This window comes from Mizuhopecten yessoensis, unplaced genomic scaffold, assembly GCF_002113885.1.
Source record: "Mizuhopecten yessoensis strain PY_sf001 unplaced genomic scaffold, ASM211388v2 scaffold6779, whole genome shotgun sequence".
Classification (NCBI taxonomy): Eukaryota; Metazoa; Mollusca; class Bivalvia; order Pectinida; family Pectinidae; genus Mizuhopecten; species Mizuhopecten yessoensis.
The window spans coordinates 1,152,492-1,169,200 of NW_018406720.1; the positions used below are offsets into that span (position 1 = coordinate 1,152,492).

General features: G+C 36.0%; 1 protein-coding gene across 1 annotated transcript; it reads left to right on the forward strand.

Annotated features, from left to right (window-relative positions):
* The first annotated feature begins 230 nt into the window (after positions 1–230).
* On the forward strand, positions 231–14,345 carry LOC110452619 (sushi, von Willebrand factor type A, EGF and pentraxin domain-containing protein 1-like). Its single transcript, XM_021501250.1, has 6 exons — positions 231–285; positions 1,418–1,678; positions 1,922–2,095; positions 9,640–9,810; positions 12,741–12,901; positions 14,235–14,345. Exons 1-6 carry the CDS (start codon positions 231–233, stop codon positions 14,343–14,345), a joined length of 933 nt encoding a protein of 310 aa, XP_021356925.1.
* The last annotated feature ends 2,364 nt before the right edge of the window (positions 14,346–16,709 follow it).

Genomic DNA, 16,709 nt, shown 5'->3' on the forward strand with positions numbered 1-16,709 from the left:
AATTTAAAAATGTTTGAAGGGAGCTATCACAAATTAGCTTCGGAGCTGATGTGAACATACTCCCGATGAAATAATACAAGCGCTTTATGCTTCATGTTTTTACTAACCTTTCCATTGGATGCACATTAAACACTGCGTGCAGTCTCCCTACAAGCTCTTCCCTGGACCACATCTCGTATCTAGTACGCAAACCGGGTCGTGCTTCGTGCCCAGGTGACAAGAAATCCATCATGGCGAGATTCTCCATCACGTTTTTATGGATAGCAGCAGCGTCGATATCAGTTGGTATGTACTTTTAATTTATTAAATTAAACTTTCGTGATTATTTTTCATCAACTGACACCAATAACCGTCGTCACAACCTTCATCATATAAGTTCTTTCTCCCCCTCTAGTTTTGGTTTGCATTTGAGAGTAAGCTCACACTCTTAAAATATTTTCAAAATAAAAAAAAAAAAATCAGAAATTATGTGTAGCTGGCACTACTGCGTTTTCGTCGTACACAGGAGGGATTTAGATAATTGAACATCATTAATAGTTTTCTAGGTGTAGTGTCTGATGGTTGTGCTAAATACCACTAGAAAACATGTAATTGCATACGTAATCATCTGAGTTCGACTTTTTTGAAAGCGACTGGAACAAAGTGCAACTCTTAAGAAAATAATTCTAGGAATACGAACTAACGTAAGACCTTTTGACAAAAACAGTTTCTCTATGCAGAAAGTTTATCTATGAATAAACTAAAAGATGCTAGGGAGTCAGCTATCCAATTTTTGGACTATGTTTGGAATATATAGGGTATGGTTGCTTGTGTTACGTGAACGAATTGAGTGGATATGAAACCCAAGTAAAATGAAAACAAACCGACTTGTATCTGAAATAAAATGTTGAGCTTAGTAACGAATAGAAAATGCACATTCCTCCATGTCATTGCCTGATACAAGCCTGCCATCCAATACATTATCTTTTGGCAGAACCTGGTGTTGTCCTACTCATAGCAATGTCTTTCGGCAGTACTAGGGCCCGTAATCATGAAACCGTTCTCATGCTCAAGCATGGATTCTGTGCTCAAACTTACTTTCTTGTAACTCGCTTAAATCTTGACAAACGATCAAAAAGTCAAATGTAAACTTTGAAAACAGTTTTAAACTTTAAGTCTCTTCAATGTTTCGGCCGAAATCATTGAAAAAACCCAATTTTTTATGAGTTTATAACGGGAACAAGAAATTCGGCTTAAGCACAAATTCCATACTTGAGCATGAGAACGGTTTCATGAATACGGGCCCAGATGTTTTTGTTTTTAGACCATCAGCGTTTGGTGATGCGCTTTTTAAAGCTTTAAAGAACGACAGTTTTATCCTCTTTATCTGCTCAATTTTGTACATTTTATATGTATATATATAAATATTTCATTACAGAAGCAACCGGGCCAAAGGAAGACATGGTTTTAAGGAACTTTCAAAATATCTTCGCTGTTTCTGTGTCCGCAAACATAGACCTGCTGTGGGCACAGAAAACTGGCATCAAAACCAAACTGAGATGTGCGTCTGCCTGTATGGAGCTCGGATGTAGTTGTGGCTCATTCCTATATGACGGTCCGAGTGGTGGAATTTGTTATATGTTCTCCAAGACTCTGAGCAGTGGATCAGGAAACATCAATGGGGCCAACAAGAGCACAGGTAAGCAAATCATGTAACTTTTCCCGTGATTGTTACAAAAAATATCATTTGCAAGCCTTTTGTATATTTGCAGCACAATGATGGACTACACGAGATATGGGCTTGTTAGTTATATTAAGGATAGACTAAGACCTATACACTTACGCAAGCCAAAACTTTGTGTTTGGCGCATGTGTTTTGTTTTGAAAGTTTTGTGGGAAAATAAAACAAGGTACTTTCATTATTCATCTCTATATTTTTCAGAATGCGTCCTACCCAAAGCTCTATCGAATGCTATCCTGCTGGACTACACGGGGTGTACTGCTACATATGACTGTGAATTTGGGTACACATCTGAAGCGTCCAAAGACCCAGGAAAGCTCATCTGTCAAACAAACGAAACTTGGGGTCCAAGCGACTACGCATGCGTGGAAATACGTACGTAGCCAAAAAAAGGTTTAGTGCCGTCAGTTTCGATGGGTACATAGCAAAAAAGTAAGACGCGCTTTTATTAAACGTTGGCAGCAAATATATGGTAACAGTGTAAAACATTGTTATACTAAATCGTCACACCAAATACAGTGTTACATCAGAGATAGGTTGGTAGTATTACTATATCATTACGCAAAATACAGTGTTTCATCAGAGATAGGTTAATAGTATTACTAAATCATCACGCCAAATACAGTGTTACATCAGAGATTGATTAGTAGTATTACTAAATCATCCATCACGCCAAATACAGTGTTACATCAGAGATAGGTTAATAGTATTACTAAATCATCACGCCAATTACAGTGTTGCATCAGAGATAGGTTAATAGTATTACTAAATCGTCACGCCAAATACAGTGTTACATCAGAGATAGGTTGGTAGTATTACTAAATCAACACGCCAAATACAGTGTTACATCAGAGATAGGTTGGAAGTATTACTATATCATTCGCCAAATACAGTGTTACATCAGAGATAGGTCAGTAGTAATACTAAATCGTCCCACCAAATACAGTGTTACATCAGGGAGAGGTTAGTAGTATTACTAAATCGTCCATCACGCCAAATACAGTGTTACATCAGGTATAGGTTAGTAGTATTACTAAATCGTCACGCCCAATATAGTGTTGCATCAGAGATAGGTTATTAGTATAGATAAATCTTCACCCCAAATATAGTGTTACATCAGGGATAGGTTAGGAGTATTACTAAATCATCCATCACGTCAAATGCAGTGTTACATCAGAGATAGGTTAGTAGTATTACTAAATCATCCATCACGCCAAATACAGTGTTACATCAGGGATAGGTTAGTAGTATTACTAAATCGTCACGCCAAATATAGTGTTGCATCAGAGATAGGTTAGTAGTATAGATAAATCTTCACCCCAAATATAGTGTTACATCAGGGATAGGTTAGTAGTATTACTAAATCATACATCACGTCAAATACAGTGTTACATCAGAGATAGGTTAGTAGTATTACTAAATCATCACGCCAAATACAGTGTTACATCAGGTATAGGTTAGTAGTATTACTAAATCGTCACGCCAAATATAGTGTTGCATCAGAGATAGGTTAGTAGTATAACTAAATCGTCACCCCAAATATAGTGTTACATCAGGGATAGGTTAGTAGTATTACTAAATCTTCACGCCAAATGCAGTGTTACATCAGAGATAGGTTTGAAGTATTATATCATTACGCCAAATACAGTGTTACATCAGAAATAGGTCAGTAGTAATACTAAATCGTCACACCAAATACAGTGTTGCATTAGGGATAGGTTAGTAGTATTACTAAATCTTCACGCCAAATGCAGTGTTACATCAGAGATAGGTTTGAAGTATTATATCATTACGCCAAATACAGTGTTACATCAGAAATAGGTCAGTAGTAATACTAAATCGTCACACCAAATACAGCGTTGCATCAGGGATAGGTTAGTAGTATTACTAAATCATCCATCACGCCAAATACAGTGTTACATCAGGGATAGGTTAGTAGTATTACTAAATCTTCACGCCAAATACAGTGTTACATCAGAGATAGGTTTGAAGTATTATATCATTACGCCAAATACAGTGTTACATCAGAGATAGGTCAGTAGTAATACTAAATCGTCACACCAAATACAGTGTTGCATCAGGGATAGGTTAGTAGTATTACTAAATCGTCAAACCAAATACAGTGTTACATCAGAGATAGGTTGGAAGTATTACTATATCATTACGCCAAATACAGTGTTACATCAGAGATAGGTTAATAGGATTACTAAATCATCACGCCAAATACAGTGTTGCATCAGAGATAGGTTAGTAGTATTACTAAATCATCCATCACCCCAAATATAGTGTTACATCAGGGATAGGTTAATAGTATTACTAAATCGTCACGCCAAATACAGTGTTGCATGAGAGATAGGTTAGTAGTATACAGTGTTACATCAGAGAGAGGTTAGTAGTATTACTTAATCATCACGCCAAATGCAGTGTTACATCAGAGATAGGTCAGTAGTATTACTAAATCGTCACACCAGATACAGTGTTACATCAGAGATAGGACAGTAGTAATACTAAATCGTCACACCAAATACAGTGTTACATCAGAGATTACTAAATCATCACGCCAAATACAGTGTTACATCAGAGATAGGTTAGTAGTATTACTTAATCATCACGCCAAATACAGTGTTACATCAGAGATAGGTTAGTATTACGTCAAATACAGTGTTACATCAGAGATAGGTTAGTAGTATTACTAAATCGTCACGCCAAATATATTTTTCATCAGAGATAGGTTAGTATAGTATTACTAAATCATCCATTACGCCAAATACAGTGTTACATCAGAGATAGGTTAATAGTATTACTAAATCATCACGCCAAATATAGTGTTTCATCAGAGATAGGTTAGTATAGTATTACTAAATCATCCATTAAGCCAAATACAGTGTTACATCAGAGATAGGTTAGTAGTATTACTAAATCATCCATCACGCCAGATACAGTGTTACATCAGAGATAGGTTAGTATAGTATTACTAAATCATTCATCACGCCAAATACAGTGTTACATCAGAGATAGGCAAGTAGTATTACTAAATCATCCATCACGTCAAGTACAGTGTTACATCAGAGATAGGTTAGTAGTATTACTAAATCTTCACGCCAAATACAGTGAACCATTCAATTCTGAAATATATATGTAGCTTTCTTAAAGAAACAAATAAATATAAAATATTTTTATAACAAAAAAAGGGAGAAATGTTCAGAAAAAAATAATTGGATCTATCAAAGATTAAGAATAATGTAATTCAAAGAACACAAATGTAAATATGATGCCTTGTTAGTATCACAATTTTATCAAATAAATAAAATGTTATTTATGTATTTCTTCACAATAGGTTTAACATTTTGCTGTTGCATTTCAAAACCATCTTGTTTCATAGTCAATCTTTATAGAATGAGCACAAAATCCTGTCGATAAGGTTTTGCCACACTGGCCGAGTTGTAGAACAGCCAATATTTTGGAGAAGGTATGGGGATAATATCTGGAAATTATCGGAAGCTTGGCGTTGTGCAAACACTGCTCAACAAGAAAGATAGCATAAGGAAGTGCACAATCAGAAAGAGCACATTAAAGCTCACTTCAGCGATGTGGTCACCAGATTAATTAAGCATTGAACTGTTTTTGTATGGTATTTATGATCTATTTGAATGACACAGCTTTGCAAGCAATCAACTCATAATGCGCTAGCGCGCATTATGCTGTTTGCTTGCAAAGCTGTGTCATTCAAATAGATCATAAATACCATACAAAAACAGTTCAATACTTATATTTACGGGTTTTTTTTGCCTCTTATGTTCTTTTTTTAACTTATAATTCATATTTGACATTTAAAATGCCCGCCTTATCGACAGTCCTAACAATTTCGTTCAATAGTTTGAATAGCGTGTTTGTCGCGTGCTGATTGGCAAACAAGGAAGTACTTTGAAATTTTAACAAACACTTCAATGTTATTCCACAATTCAGTATCAATACAATTGCGTATGATAGGTCTATAAGGAGATTTAAGTTTGTCAATAGAACTCTGAGCTGAAAGTTAGATTTGAAATTGTTTCGATTTTTCCCCGGAACAAATTAAGCGCACGAGGGAGTTATTTTTGGAAGTTAATTCGAACTTTTGTCTTTGCTCATTTTGTGAAGAATCCAGTCGTTAATTTATTTGTTGATTGTATGGGAATCTGACTACAGTCTGTAGATTCTATAACAGCGTCGTTATTTGACATGTCGTCAGAAACTGAGGAAACAGTTGCTGCGAGACGCGTGAAACTGATAGCGTTTGAAGTGAGTGATCATGCGGCCAGAGCATAGGGGTTCATTTCAAATGTCTGAAATGTTTACGTGTGGTGTGACTCAAATCATTAGGTCTGTAACATATGTGTCAGTAGGTCTATAAAATATGTGTATTTCAGACATTTGTAACGAACCCCTGTTGATCAGTGCAGTGTAACAGAAGATATTTTTGATAAATTTCATGAGCGTTAAAATTGTTTCCATTGCCGGCATTGGTGATTTCAACCGATGTGCATTTTGTACTATATTGCAGACCTTGGTCTTGTTTTTGTTGTAATAAAAGTATATTTTATTTTATTTTGTATTTTGCCCATAAATTTATAATGACATTGTTAAATCTCACAATGCCTATCGATATTTCAGCAGCCGTCATGTTTATTTATATTGGGTATTGTAGTTCCGGTCAGTGTTGTATTAATACGCTAAGAATTATGTCTCGTGCTGCATGGTAATTAAAGTCCCATCAACGACACAGCTTTCAAAGAGGCTATATAGTGACATTGCCATGCAAGTGTAAATATTGGTCTATAAACCAAGCCAAACAATTCATACAAGACGAAGAGTAAAAAAACCCAACAACAAACGAACAAGCAAAAACAGGGAAATATACGTTAGTTGAACAAAACAAGAATTGGGGATGATGGGGAAGCAGCATGTTAGCAACCATATGTACAAACTTCCCCATAATAGTCTAAAAACTCGAATAAGTTTAAAGGAAAGACAATTTTACCCAACAGCATAAGAAAGATACCGGACATGTGCATTCGACTCAAGGGTACCTAACAAGAAATATTGCATATCTACGGTCATTTTTTTTGTACAAAGCTCGGTAAATCCGATTGATCTTTTGGCTGATAAAGACGAATATGTGGGCTTCGCCCTCAACCATGGTAAAAACAAACCTTCATAAAACGTTTCACCAGACACACTCGTCTTTTTAAGCCGGCGGCAATTAATTTCCATAAAATACCTATTAGCGATCACTGATAACATCGTGCTGTAGAGTGTACTCGGTACCCGATAAGGGTTAGACAGGTGAAGAATACCTTTGAATGTGAGCAATACAGCATCTCTTATCACGCTTATCATGTAGGTTATATATCATAAATGCGTTAGTTTATAGATGACTTTTTTGATGCCCATCAGCCTCTAGGGATCAGTCAGGGCTGTTATGTGCATACCATCAAACTGTTATCCAATACTAATAATGCTAACCGAAGTTGAATTACTTCCAAATGAAATTAAACAAATGTTGGTCCAAAATGTAATATCCCTATATAAACTATAATAAAGTTTACACCCTCCCCAGGGGGATACGTGAGACCCCAGGGTCGGGAAATTTACAATTTTGGTAAAGCACCTTAAGACCCTTCTATCTATGAAGAGTATTCTATTCTACCATATCTGGGTCTAAATTGAATTACTTACAATGGAAATTAAACAAATGTTGGTCCAAAATGTGATTTCCATATATAAACTATAATAAAGTTTACCCCCTCCCCAGCATTTTTCTGTCTGTTCTTACATTGCTCTGTTTTATTGAATCCTGATTATGTTTCCTGCCAACCATCGAGGTGATCTCGTTAATAATTAAATCTTTTATATACACAGCCGTGGACCTGCCCTTGGTTATTTTTTGATATATGTATCTCATCTCTGTCATATCAACGGATACGCGATACATGTTTAATGCCACTTTAGATTCTTTATTTGGTAAGATATGCAGATAATGTAAACCTAATATTTGTTTCTGAAAATATTTGGCCTTGTTAGCTTAACATCTTGTTCCTTTAACGTACCACAAAGACGACTCAACTTTTAAAAAGGATAATGGAGGTAATATTTTTCGGAAATGAGAAATATCACCTTAAACGAAGATACTTTTAACATAACAGATATTTTGTTTGATGATATATCTTGCCAACGAAGCCTGAACGAGTGGGGAAAACACTATCTACAATTGTATCTGCTGTCCCCGCTTGAGTCATTTGACTGATGGGTTCGTGTGTCTACGGTTCAATGCTTGAGTCATTTGACTGATGGGTTCGTGTGTTTACGGTTCCATGCTAGAATTATTTTACTGATTACAGTTCCACGCTTGAGTCATTTGACTGATGGGTTCGTGTGTTTACAGTTCCATGTTTGAGTTATTTTACTGATGGGTTCGTTTGTTCACAGTTTCATTGTTGAGTCATTTGCCTGATGTGTTCGTTTGTTCACAGTTTCATGCTTGAGTCATTCGACTGATGGGTTCGTGTGCTTACGGTTCCATGCTCGAGTCATTCGACTGATTGGTTCGTGTGCTTACGGTTCCATGCTTGAGTCATTCGACTGATGGGTTCGTTTGTATACGGTTTCATGCTTGAGTCATTTGCTGATGGGTTCGTGTGTGTACGGTTCCATGCATAAGTTATTTTACTGATGGGTTCGTGTGTTTACGGTTCCATGCTTGAGTCATTTGCTGATGGGTTTGTATGTGTACGGTTCCATGCTTGAGTTATTTTATTGATGGGCTCGTTTGTATACGGTTTCATGGTTGAGTCATTCGACTGATGGGTTCGTGTGTTTACGGTTCTATGCTAGAGTTATTTTACTGATGGGCTTGTTCGTATACGGTTTCATGATTGAGTCATTTGACTGATGGGTTCGTTTGTTCACAGTTTCATGACTGATGAGTTCGTGTGTACGGTGCTACGCTTGAGTTATTTTACTGAAGGGTTCGTGTGTTTACAGTTTCGTGCTTGAGTCATTTGACTGATGGGTTCGTGTGTGTACGGTTCCATGCTTGAGTCATTTAACTGATGGGTTCGTGTGTTTACGGTTCTTAGCTTGAGTCATGTGGCTGATTGGTTCGTGTGTTTACGGCCCCATATTACGGTTCCAAGTACGGCAATAAATAGAAACTTGGTTTCCACTAAATTACTTAGTTCTCAAAGGCTAATCAAAATAAAACGCCATACATTGATGCTTTACGGCAATTGTTTACTTAGAATTGCTTTTAGAATAAAAATTCAAAGATCAAGGTCGTTGGTACAGTAAGTAGAACATTAGTTTACGAGCAACAACAAGTTCCCGTTGACTGAAAACACGTAAACTTCATACACTGTTTCGTTGCCAGATCTATTTGGCTGAGATTGCTTTTCAGCTACAATTAATGGTCAGTGGTAAATCAAGGTCACTGTAGTTATAATTTAAAAAGAGTTTCCGCTCAATAGCCCAACTTCTATGGGCCCATAACACTCACACATCGTATTTTCCTTCTTTTCAGGTCGTAATATCAAAGGTGAAGTTAAGTGGTGCTACATGTATGAATAGATTACTAATGTTTCCGTTGGCCCGTAACACTCAAAAACATTACTTCCTTACCGAAACTACAACAGAATGATACATGGCTGTCGAGATGCATTCAATATTGGGTGTTTTTCAGTGTAATGTAAATTTAGATTCGATATGATTTCATTTTGTAATTGATAAATTAGATATGGCGTGCTATTCAATATAATTCAATAAGATGATATGTTGAATATGAAACATGATATCAAGAATTAATTTATCCATAGCTCGAAAAATAAGTATGCTTCAAATACATTGTTATTGTAGATGATTTTGTTGCTTTATTTTTTATAAAGCATGTCCACCTCCGGAAACTTTAAAGGATGGAACTTCGGAAGTGACGTCATTACAGGTGGGAGGAGTCGCTATCTATACCTGTAACAGTGACTACATCAACAGAGGCGGGTCGGAGGACACACTGACGTGCAAGTTGGGAGGGGCGTGGTCAGGTCACATTGACATGAGCTGTAAGTTTCTGACATTGTAGATATACACAAAATTCTGTAACAGAAATGAAGACATTGTCGACATACTTTCTATGATGATATTAATGTCGTGTACTGGTCAGGGAATGGTCGATTTAATACATGGCGGATGAAACAGACAACAAAAAGGTAAGCTTCCATTTCAAACCTATAAAGCATGTTGTTTTAACCCTATCTGACAAAACCAAAATATGTACTTAGAAATATGCTATCGTTACATACACCTCTCATTCCCCGTCAGTTTCTTTCGGGAATAGTTGTAAACCAAACTTTTACTCCGAAATATATTTGACCATGCTTGTTCACAGAGCACAGCTTCAAGACACAATATTAAAACATGGGGACAGAATGGCCGTCCTTAAACAACTACAAATCGGACAAACGATTTGCAAATACCGCATATGATAATATATGTTTTGAGCATTAAATAAGTGTGATCGGAGGAAATGTACCCAATAAAGGTATATAAACAACAGAAACACTGGTTTGTCTATGGAGGGTTTAGACAAAGCTGTGCTGTCATCGAACCTATTGTGACCCCCTCGGATATCACACCTTTATAATAGCTTATGGAAAAACATGTACAACAAACAAAACAGAATCTATAACGTCTATCTGTACAGGAATAAATTAAAGGCATAGCTTATTAAGAAACCCGGGGATGGCGATATTGAATGTTTGAACCGTCTATCATTTGATTCAAACGACCATCTGTCTCATTTTAGTGGCGTAATCAAAAGCGATTTATTTAAAACCCCTTTGGCGTTTTGTAGACTAGATTTCTTTATTCATGCTAAATACACCATATAGTATTATTTGCAAACCGTATGCCAGATACCCAATTTGCCTACACGGACATGATTTCCCGATGTGAATATGTCAATTCAATTCGATTCTGGTAATATACTTTGAACAAGCATCTTCGAAATTTCTTCACAGAAAATAATAGTAGATGTCGACACGCTTAGCGTAATATGTATACGGACAGGAATTTGTAAGAATATGACCAATTTTAATGTTATTAAAATGTTTCACGGCCTCCTGTTGTTTTATGAAAAGTTCTTTTTACACAACCAATAATATTTTCTATGTGACGTTTCGATGACTAGTACGATATGTACACTGTCACCTTCATCAGTCTAATGACCAGTGAAGCGTTTGCACACAAAGGTGTAACATGTGAACGAGTTGTCCACAAAATCGGTGTTGATTCGGCTACGCTGTAAGCGTATGTACAATTATTGTTATATGCGTACCGAAAAAGGATGATTTTTCGTTTGTGACACTGTCACCTACTGATGAAGGTGTCGGTGTGCATATCGTGCTAGTCATCGAAACGTCACATAGACAATTGTATTGGTTGTGTAAAAAGAACTTTTCATAAACCATACTTAACAACCTGATGAAATGTTTAGGCCTCCTTTTGTATTGGTACCAACGTATATACCGGTAAGCAGTCGAAACATCATCGGTAGTCGTTACACATCATTGACACCTAGCGAGGTTAAGGAGTACTGAGATGTGCCTAGATTGTATCTCTCTTGATGAAGGAATTCCGAGAGGTTGATATATCCACCTCCTCTCTAAATGACATTGTCTAGTATGTATCCACCTACATTGAGAACTTTGATTTTTCAGTAGATGGTGAAAAGAAGGAAGATCAAACATGACAACAAGTTTCTGACCTTAACAAACCGTGTACAACTGTTCAAATTTACCTCTTTACATTGTCATGTCCTGGAGGTCTGTTAGCGTATTATGATTATAAATAGAGAAAAACTCCTCCAAGGAAAGGCTCCTTTTGAAAACGTCTTCTTATACCTTAATAGGTCAAGGCTCATCAGAGAAAATGCTTATTTTATAGACCTCTTCCTCCACCTAAATAGGGAAAGATTTTTGTGAGGAAGGACTCTTCCTCCACATGTAGAATTCCTAAGATGGTATAGGCTCTTTCATTGGTGGAAATATTTTTTTTCGTTTTCAAAAGATTTCTTGATATGTAAAGTCGTATGCGGTGGTACGATGTATGAGATTGCCAAGTATACCCCGACCGATGAGGTTTATGCTGCTTGTCTTGCTTTGTTGCCGATCTAAGTATGCGAATGTGGGGAGTCAATTGAGCTACTGGCAACTCAGTACCGTGGATGTTGTATTGGCAGAGCCAAAAGACCGACTTCGAAAGCTTGATTGCTTAGTTTGGATTATAATGACTCATCAATATCATAGGAGTTCACAGAGTCCTTTACTGCGATTTACTACTTTAGACCTTATGTCCCGCCTTGCCTCCCCTCGGGCTACGCTACAGCAACATTTCTGAAAGTTATGCAAATATTTCTGATAGAAAATGAGGTAAAATGAAGGAAGCTAGTAGTTTTTGTACATTTAAGGTATATTTCCTTTCCCAGATCACGTTTCTTACACACGTGATTTTCAGTCTTGAAGTCGACACTATTTGACTACCTTCTGCTGTTTGTATAAGCCGCCATATTGAATAAAACTATTTACCGACAGTTACACAACAATGGTTATGTAATCAGTTAATTTGACTGGGGGCTTTAGGTATCATAATTCTGGAGAATCAACATCTCGCCTTGTATTGTTACCTATGATTATTTCATCTCAACATATTTTATCGATCAATAATATAGAGCTACATCAAAGAACATTCCGTGTTCCATCATATAGGAAGGGAGGTAACTGTTATAATATTTCATTCATTTAGTAATCAACAAAACCGAAGTCTTCTATTTTCCTTGTGTTATTAACCTTTGAAATTGCAAATAATTGTTTAATAAAGACTATAAAGACAGTGTGATTGTATATAATTCTACTTATGTTTAATAAAGATTGCTTCTTTTGATATATTATTTCATCAAGATGTCGATTAACATATCATTTCCTCCGATTTCCAGGTTTTCCCGTCAAAGTCATGTACACATTCAACGTGAGGACTTCAGATAAGAAGGACGTGGGTAAAGGCAGAGATGTGTATGTGGTACTCACAGGACGTTACGGAACCACACGTATTGACTTCAACATCAACTTTCCACGCGGAACAACACAAACATTTACAGTAACTATCACTTATAATGAAATATATACATACTGTATTTATGTTACCATATAGCGGTTACTGTAAATGTTTGTATGTATTGTATTTATGTAACCATATAGCGGTCACTGTAGATGTTTGTATGTATTGTATTTATGTTACCGTATAGCAGACACTGTAAATGTTTGTATGTATTGTATTTATGTTACCATATAGCAGACACTGTAAATGTTTGTTTGGACTATATACATGTTACCGATCAGCGGTCACTGTAACTGTTTTTAATTCATGCTGACATATAGCGGTTACTGTTTTATGGACTGTATTCATGTTACCATATAGCGGTTACTGTAAATGTTTGTTTGGACTATATACATGTTACAATATAGCGGTCACTGTATCAGTTTGTATGGACTGTATTTATGTTACCATATAGAGGTCACTGTAACTGTTTATATGGACTATATACATGTTACCGTTTAGCGGTCACTGTAACTGTTTTTAATTCATGCTGACATATAGCGGTTACTGTTTGTATGTACTGTATTCATGTGACAATATAGCGGTCACTGTAACAGTTTGTATGGACTGTATTTATGTTACCGTACAGCGGTCACTGTAACAGTTTGTATGGACTGTATTTATGTTACCGTACAGCGGTCACTGTAACAGTTTGTATGGACTGTATTTATGTTACCGTACAGCGGTCACTGTAACAGTTTGTATGGACTGTATTCATGTGACAATATAGCGGTCACTGTAGCAGTTTGTATGGACTGTATTTATGTTACCGTACAGCGGTCACTGTAACAGTTTGTATGGACTGTATTCATGTTACCGTATAGCGGTAACTGTTCCTGTTTTTATGGACTGTATTCATGTTACCGTATAGCGGTCACTGTAACAGTTTGTATGGACTGTATTCATGTTACCGTATAGCGGTCACTGTCACGGTCTGTATGGACTGTATTTATGCTACCGTATAGCGGTCACTGTAACGGTTTTTATGGACTGTATTTATGCTACCGTATAGCGGTAACTGTCCCTGGTTTTATAGACTGTATTTATGTAACCGTACAGCGGTCATTGTCCCTGTTTGTATGGACTGTATTTATGCTGACCTATAGTATTTACTGTTTAATGGATTGTATTTTGTGTTTTATTGTTGTAAGCGCTATTGTTTTTGAAGTTGTATTCGTATCACTAGGACTCTCTTCCTATAACCTTATAATTACGTGTACAGCGTTAGACTGTATGAACGTTATTCCGATAGTTATAGAGATTTTCTCTCAAGGAAGACCTGAACACGTATGGAATAAATATTTTTTATACAATGACATTATTTTATGTTCAGGGCTCCTTTACAGACGTCGGGAGTCTAACACGAGTGGTGGTGGGACATAATAGCGGTAACAGTCCCCCGTGGCGTCTTTCCTCCGTGAGCATTATTTTTTCCGTATTCTAAGGATTAATTTAATAATAGAAGACAGACAAATGAATCATTTCTGCTGAAAACCCGGTGTTCCAATTGATTTTTACTTTAAAATGATGAAATTAGCTGTAACGAAATTACTTCAGGTACAGTGATAAGGGTTATCTTCCTTCGCTCGATAGAGGAATCCAGTTTGTTGTGCAAATAAATGCATCCTTTTTCGAATCTGAACGCTGATAATATGTCTTAATTAGCTTCAAAACAATTAAAATCCAGTTAACTTATCTAAATTGATAATGGCAATGTTATTCCAATCTTCCTATGTTGTTTTTTTTGATTTTTGATTTTTTTAATAAAAAAAATCACAATTGTATATTACATGTACAAAAAAATAGCACATTCTCTCACACTATCATCCACACATTTCAAAATAACACTTAGTCATCATCTCATCCTTCACCTGATTTCATCATCATCATCATCATCATCATCATCATCAGTATCGTCATCTACACACTCAAACCCAGAAAAGGCATCAATGTAACCAGTAGAATATTATCATCATCATCATCATCATACACCCTCATCTTACATCATCGTCATCACATCATCGTCATCCTCATCGATATCAACATATTGTCATTGTCATCATCATCCGCATTACACACTATCATCAATGTATGATCTTCTTTTGATTTTTAACTAAAGATTATAAAAAGAATACTGTGTATCGTGGAATTTTCGATGAAGTGTAGTTTTCGCCTTTTTTGTCCTACGTAATGAGGGCTAATTCATCAAAGCAAACATTTATAAACAACATAATATACATAATTTTTAAAAGTGAAAGTTAATATCACATTTATGTACGGTTGATATGCTATATCAGTACAGTTAATATCACATTTATGTTCGGTTGATATGATATATCAGTACAGTTAATATCACATTGATGTACGGTTAATATGCTATATCAGTACAGTTAATATCACATTTATGTACGGTTAATATGATAAATCAGTACAGTTAATATCATATTTATGTACGGTTGATATGCTATATCAGTACAGTTAATATCACATTTATGTACGGTTAATATGCTATGTCGGTACAGTTAATATCACATTTATGTACGGTTAATATGATAAATCAGTACAGTTAATATCACATTTATGTACGGTTAATTCGATAAAACAGTACAGTTAACATTTACATATGGTTAATAATATAAGTACGATTAATGTCACATCAGAACGGTTTATGCAACTACGGTTTATTGACATACAAGTACTATTTTCACTCATGAGTGAAATTTATATCACATATGATAACGGTCTATTTCATAAAAATATTACGATCGTTTTCACATAGTATAATCGTTTATTGCTTGGTTTGGTTTAAAAAGTCACAGACTATGTACTAATTTCACTAATATTTCATTATTTATTTATTTTCTTTCCCTTTTGAAGTCAATTCGCGAAAGTTATGGACCATGTAAAACATGTTGAAAATTATTGATAAAATTATAGATATAAGTGCTGCTTAACGTTTTTTAAATGTCAATTCGTTATGCCATTCTTCTGTGTTGAAATTTAAATTGCTTTTATAAACAAATATCTAGTTTGTTTTTATATCGAACAATACGTTATGTTTATATACTGGTGCACAGTTCTGGTAACTGTTTAGTTATCGAATAGTCTGCTTATCCTAATCAATGGTAATTTCTCACTGGCAGCCAATGCGCATGGTTTTACTTAAACGTTTTACGGATACAAGAACTGTTTTAACAAAGAATCTATATTTTCGACATATCACAGATACAGATCGTAAGAGATACCTATGGTGGACAATACATTTCTGTACACAAGTGGATGGATTCACGTGAGCGGACCGTGTACGTCGCCTGATGCTTAAACTTTGACTGAAGGACAACGCTTCACATTTCTGGTGACCATTTTTTGATCGAGGTATTTTGACAGCAATTGACGATGTCACTAACAACGCCTGCATAGTCCTCAACAAAAATGGATGACGTCATCATCAAGGTTTCGTGGTCTGTGACAACAATGGATGACGTCATCATAAATGTCTTCGTGGTCTGTGACAACAATGGATGACGTCATCATAAAGGCTGACATGGTCTGTGATAGGAATAGATGGATTGTTTATTAAATATCACCCACCCACCCCATCCCCCTTTATTTCGACATAAACTGTCGAAAACAATTAACTGTTGTTTATGGTGTAGGATTGATGCGAAAAAGTGAACAAACAACAACACGGTTCCCTACGGATGTATTGACGGTTCCTATTGGTTACCATACCGTATCCGAGGAGACAACACGACAGTCAAGTTTACACTTACAGGGAATAAACAAATGTATCTTGAACACTCTATGG